Here is a 4,618-nt window from a genome sequence, read left to right on the forward strand (position 1 = left end):
CCCCCACCCTCTCTGGGCAGCCTGTTCCAGTGCCCTGCCACCCCAAAGTAAAGAATTATTTCCTTCTGTTCAGATGGAACTTCCTGTGTTTCAGTTCATTATAGAACTTGCCCTTTAGATATTTATTAGCATTGATAAGATCCCATCTCAGTCTCCTCCAGGCCTCTAGGACATAGTTAAAAATTAAAAAGCCTATTTCTAAAGACGTTTGGAAGGGAGTTGGGACACAAAGCAAGCAGCAAGTTGGTGCAGACTTTGTAAATCTGCAATTTCAAACAGGAATTCCAAAGCCTGTATTAAGTTGAGCATCACGGTGTCAACATTACCAAGATATCGGACAATGCAAGATACTAGACATTTAGACCTCGAGAACAGTCCATGATGGGAGGGGCTTAAACCTTCAACACTGAAATAATGCCCTACAGAAGATCTTGGCTTTCCACAGCCTCTTCAGATCAAGTTATTAAATTCATTAAATAAGACTGAATTTAATTTTAATGTTTACTCAGTAAAGGTGTGATTTTCTATAATGTTAAACCAGGACTTTGTGTCGTTTTCAGGTTCAGTTGTTTCAAAAGCCTTCACCAGCACACATACAATGGTTTTGTTACTTGCTAAAACTTATTTGGGAACAGATTGCATAGCAGTTGTATGATCTGGGACAACTGGGACAAAGTAGCTCTTTTTTTTTTCAGGTTTGTTCTTTGTCCAGAATATTTGCTTAGGTTGAACTCTTCCTTCCTTTAGGATGACCTGCCAGCAACTACTGCATTGAGGTTTTTTTGTTAAGTTCCCCCGCCCCCCTTGTCTCCTCAGCAACTTTAGTTCTTTGCATAGGGTTGGGCAATTTGCTCAGTGACATCTAAGGCAACTTCTCTACAATCAGCGTAGGTGGCTTGCTCAATTCCAAGTTAATCAACACACACAAAAAAAGCAAGCACCAGTATTTTAAAGACTTTGAATTTCTGCATTTCTGCTTTAGTGTTTTAGATATGACAACAACAACTGATGATGAAAAAAGAATAGCCTGGAGTTGCATCTCCAGTAAGAAGCCCTGCTTGGAAATAAAGAGGGTGATGAGAATTCTACTCAGTTACCATTTCCAAACTAAAAGTCAGCAACTGCATTCTTGAAACATCTTCCTAACAGCTAGTATGTGATAAATAGTATGTAGCTATTGACAGGAAAAGGCATGTTCTGTTAACATCCTAGTAGACAAAAAGCTTATCATGGCTATGAGAAAGGAAGATGATTCAGGTCCACCAGTGTATTCTTTCGTAATTTCCCATTCAGCTTTCATCCCTTGTGAAAGCTGAACCACCAGACACTTTTCAGAGTCTTCTCATGAAAAATAAAGTTTTTGACATTCCCTGATTATCATAGAACCAGAAACAAGACCTGCAATTCATGACAGCTTCTTAAAAAAAAAGGTTAAGACTTAATGCTGGCTGAAACACAATTTTATCTATATTGCTGTTCCAGTAAGGTCCTAAAAATTTAAGTCAGGACCTCTAGAATAGGAGCTGAACCCTCTATTTCCTTCTGTTAAATCAAGGGAAACTATTTTGGGATTAGACATTCTGAAACTTTTTTCTAAAATGTTAGCATAAACTCATATATATATATGCTATTTATAGACTTAGAAATATATAAATATCCATCAGACAATCCATCACCTGTTACCAGTAAAATATTTTTTTCTCTTAAGCTCTGATATAAGCATTAGTTTATTATTAATCCTTAAACAGACTGCTTCAAAGCATGGGAACAAAGGGTGTGAGCAAATAGTTTGAATACTGTTACATTCCAAAGGCTTTCCAAAAGCTTTCAACAGAATGTAGTTAAGCAATATCTTGGACCTCTCACCTGTTTCTTATAGTTGTTACTGAAAAACAAAAGTAATTAGGAGTACTTGAAGGGGTTTTCTTAAACTCAAATTTCAAAACGTTTATATGCAAAGCAAACAATTTCTGTACATCGTATCAGATTTAGGACTGTCAGCTTCAGGCCTAGCACCTGTCACTGAGAACCAGATGGACATTTTCTGTCACCAAGTTTTAGTGGACATGTTATTCCCCAGTTCTTCGAAATATTACCTTTGAAGATGTTTCTAAACTTATGCTAAGAAGTGCTTTTCACCACTATATAAAAAAAATAGAACTTTAATCCAAATTTAGATTTCAAAGAGATTACGTGTCATTATATGACTTTTGAAAGTCAATGCTTAAAGTGCCCTAAAAGATACCTTCTTAAACTGTTCACCTACAGAACATTAACATAAGGCTTACTGCCTACATTAGTATCATTAGCTATTCATTTTGTCCTACATAAAACTGAACAATAGAAAAGTTGTATAATTCTATACTTGAACTCAACTGAATTGTTTAAATGTTCTGTTCAGTGCTTCATACTTACCCCAGATGAACTGAAGTAGTAAAAAAAAAAAAAATCCTTAAGAGCACTTACCAGAACACCATTTTAAGATGGACGTGTACTATTGCCAAATTGTTTCATATCTATCAAGTCCCCTTCTCAAACTCTTTAATAGGTAAAATAACATCAGCATCAAGTTTCTAACAAACCACAGGATACTCCAGTCAGCAACACTAACTTGGCGTTCTCTCTGTGAACTTTGTTCCTCATAAACCAGTATCCTGGCTTGTTTTGTTTTATTTGGGTTTTTTTCCACCTTGTACCTTGCATAAATATTTACACCTATATGAAATGTAGAGCAGTGCTAAGAGCTTGGTGGAACTTTCCAACTACTTAGAGAAGTATTAAAGGCAGAGGAAAAATCACATTCCTAGACAGTGGTTACAGGCTGGCGGCAGCGGAGGGAGACTTGATAAAGTCAGCAAGACACACTGATGACTTAGAAGCAAGTGTGAGTCGGAGATTTGCAATGCTTGATTAACAAAGTGGCAATACGTATAAAATTGAGTAAGAAAAACATAGGAAAATGAACCAAACTCTGGCAGCAAAGCTTAAACATGCTGATCACAATCTTAAGTTCCCCACAAGAAAAGCATTTAGAGGCTAACTAGAACCAAGTGGTTTTACTGCTTAGAATGCCCATATAGCCATATAATGTTATTTAACTACCATGTAAGTAAAATTCTAGGAATAAAACATCACTGTGTCACAGGTTAGGGATGGATCAGCCTCCAGGTGATTGACAGATACTCTCTATTACCCCCCCAACCCGCTCTGACTCTAGTCTGGCACTGTGAAGAGACTTAGTTAAAAAGAACGTAATTACTTATGTTCTAACTTGAACCAGGACACACTGATAATAAATAAAATATTGGCATGAGGAAAAAAAGTAAAACCTTTTGAAAGAACGTTACAGATGCAGGGTTTGGTTTTTAAAGCATCTTGATAAATGAGTTGAGGCTATCCTTACTCTGATTTTTGTGATTAAAAAGAAAATTAAAAAAACCACAACAGTAAGTTCTGGCTGGAAAATCAGTCTTTGACATTCCTACTTGTCTATCATAGCCTTCTTGTAGAAGGTTCCCTTGCAGACAGATAAAAGATCATATAAACTATGTTAACTCACCTGGCTCTCTATTACATTTGCCAGTACTGTCTTAATTTCCTTCCACCCCTTTTCTGCAGCCACTCATTTTCCTGATACAAATAAACTATCACCTAAATGGAATATGATACCATTTATATAGGATAGAAAACTTAGCAAGCTACTTTCACGTAGCAAAAACACATCAGCAAGTACAAGCAGGAGAAAAATGTGATCTGGAAAGACCTTGTTTACCTGAAGGGGCTTGGGGTCAAACAGCAAAGTGGTACCTATGATGTTATGACACCCATTCTCTTAACTAGTTAGGAAGGCACTGTCACTCAGTATTTGCTAGAATTCTCAGATAGGCAAACATTCTATCAGCCAAATTAACAACACTTGAGTTTTACTTTTTCTAAGGTACTTTGTTTATGGAGAACAACTCGATAAAATACTACAAGGTAAAGTAGCTATATACTAAGGTCCAGATTGAATAATGCTCTCCCAGTTGCTGACTCGTGCAGGAATTTTAACTGTTGGGTTTTTTTTAAACAATACCTAACTTCCACAACTTACATTACCTCCTCTATGTTATAAATGCCACTCAGCATTCATTCTGAATACCCTTAAGGCAACTTTAGCAATAGCCTATGAAACAACATTTATGAAAAAATTACTATACAATGAGAGCTTTTTTGGACTAAAAACTGCTGCTGCAGAGTAACTCCAACACCAGAAACCGACAACTCTTCAAAACACCATGAGTTATCTCTGACTGAATGCAATACTGCAGATACCAAGAGCACTGCTTCTCTCCCTCCCCACTCAGATCTCACTGCAGTTGTACGGTCGATCTTCACCTCCTTAAGCCACGGCAATGGCTACTACGCGAGGTCTCCCCCGAACCCCCAGCGCTGCCGGTAGCCGAAGGGATTCGCAGATCCCAGCTTGGGAGGATGACAGCTTTCGCCTTCTAGTGAGACAAACAAAGACCAGCCCCGCAGCTGCTCCAGTCGCGTTCAGGCCGGCCCAAGAAGCACCTCAGCTACTAGCAGCTGAATTTACAGCGGGCGGCTGCCGCCAGCTCCAGGCAAGCAGAGC

General features: G+C 38.1%; 1 protein-coding gene across 1 annotated transcript in view; it reads right to left on the bottom strand.

Annotated features, from left to right (window-relative positions):
• CHP1 (calcineurin-like EF-hand protein 1) overlaps positions 1-309 on the bottom strand; it is a 13,186-nt gene extending 12,877 nt beyond the window's left edge. The window contains exon 1 of the mRNA XM_010141173.1: positions 255-309. Within this exon, the coding sequence (XP_010139475.1) occupies positions 255-309 (55 nt within the window). The remainder of the gene's footprint in view (positions 1-254) is intronic.
• Between the last annotated feature and the right edge of the window lie 4,309 nt (positions 310-4,618).

Source organism: Buceros rhinoceros, unplaced genomic scaffold (assembly GCF_000710305.1).
Source record: "Buceros rhinoceros silvestris isolate BGI_N320 unplaced genomic scaffold, ASM71030v1 scaffold23968, whole genome shotgun sequence".
Lineage (NCBI taxonomy): Eukaryota > Metazoa > Chordata > Aves > Bucerotiformes > Bucerotidae > Buceros > Buceros rhinoceros.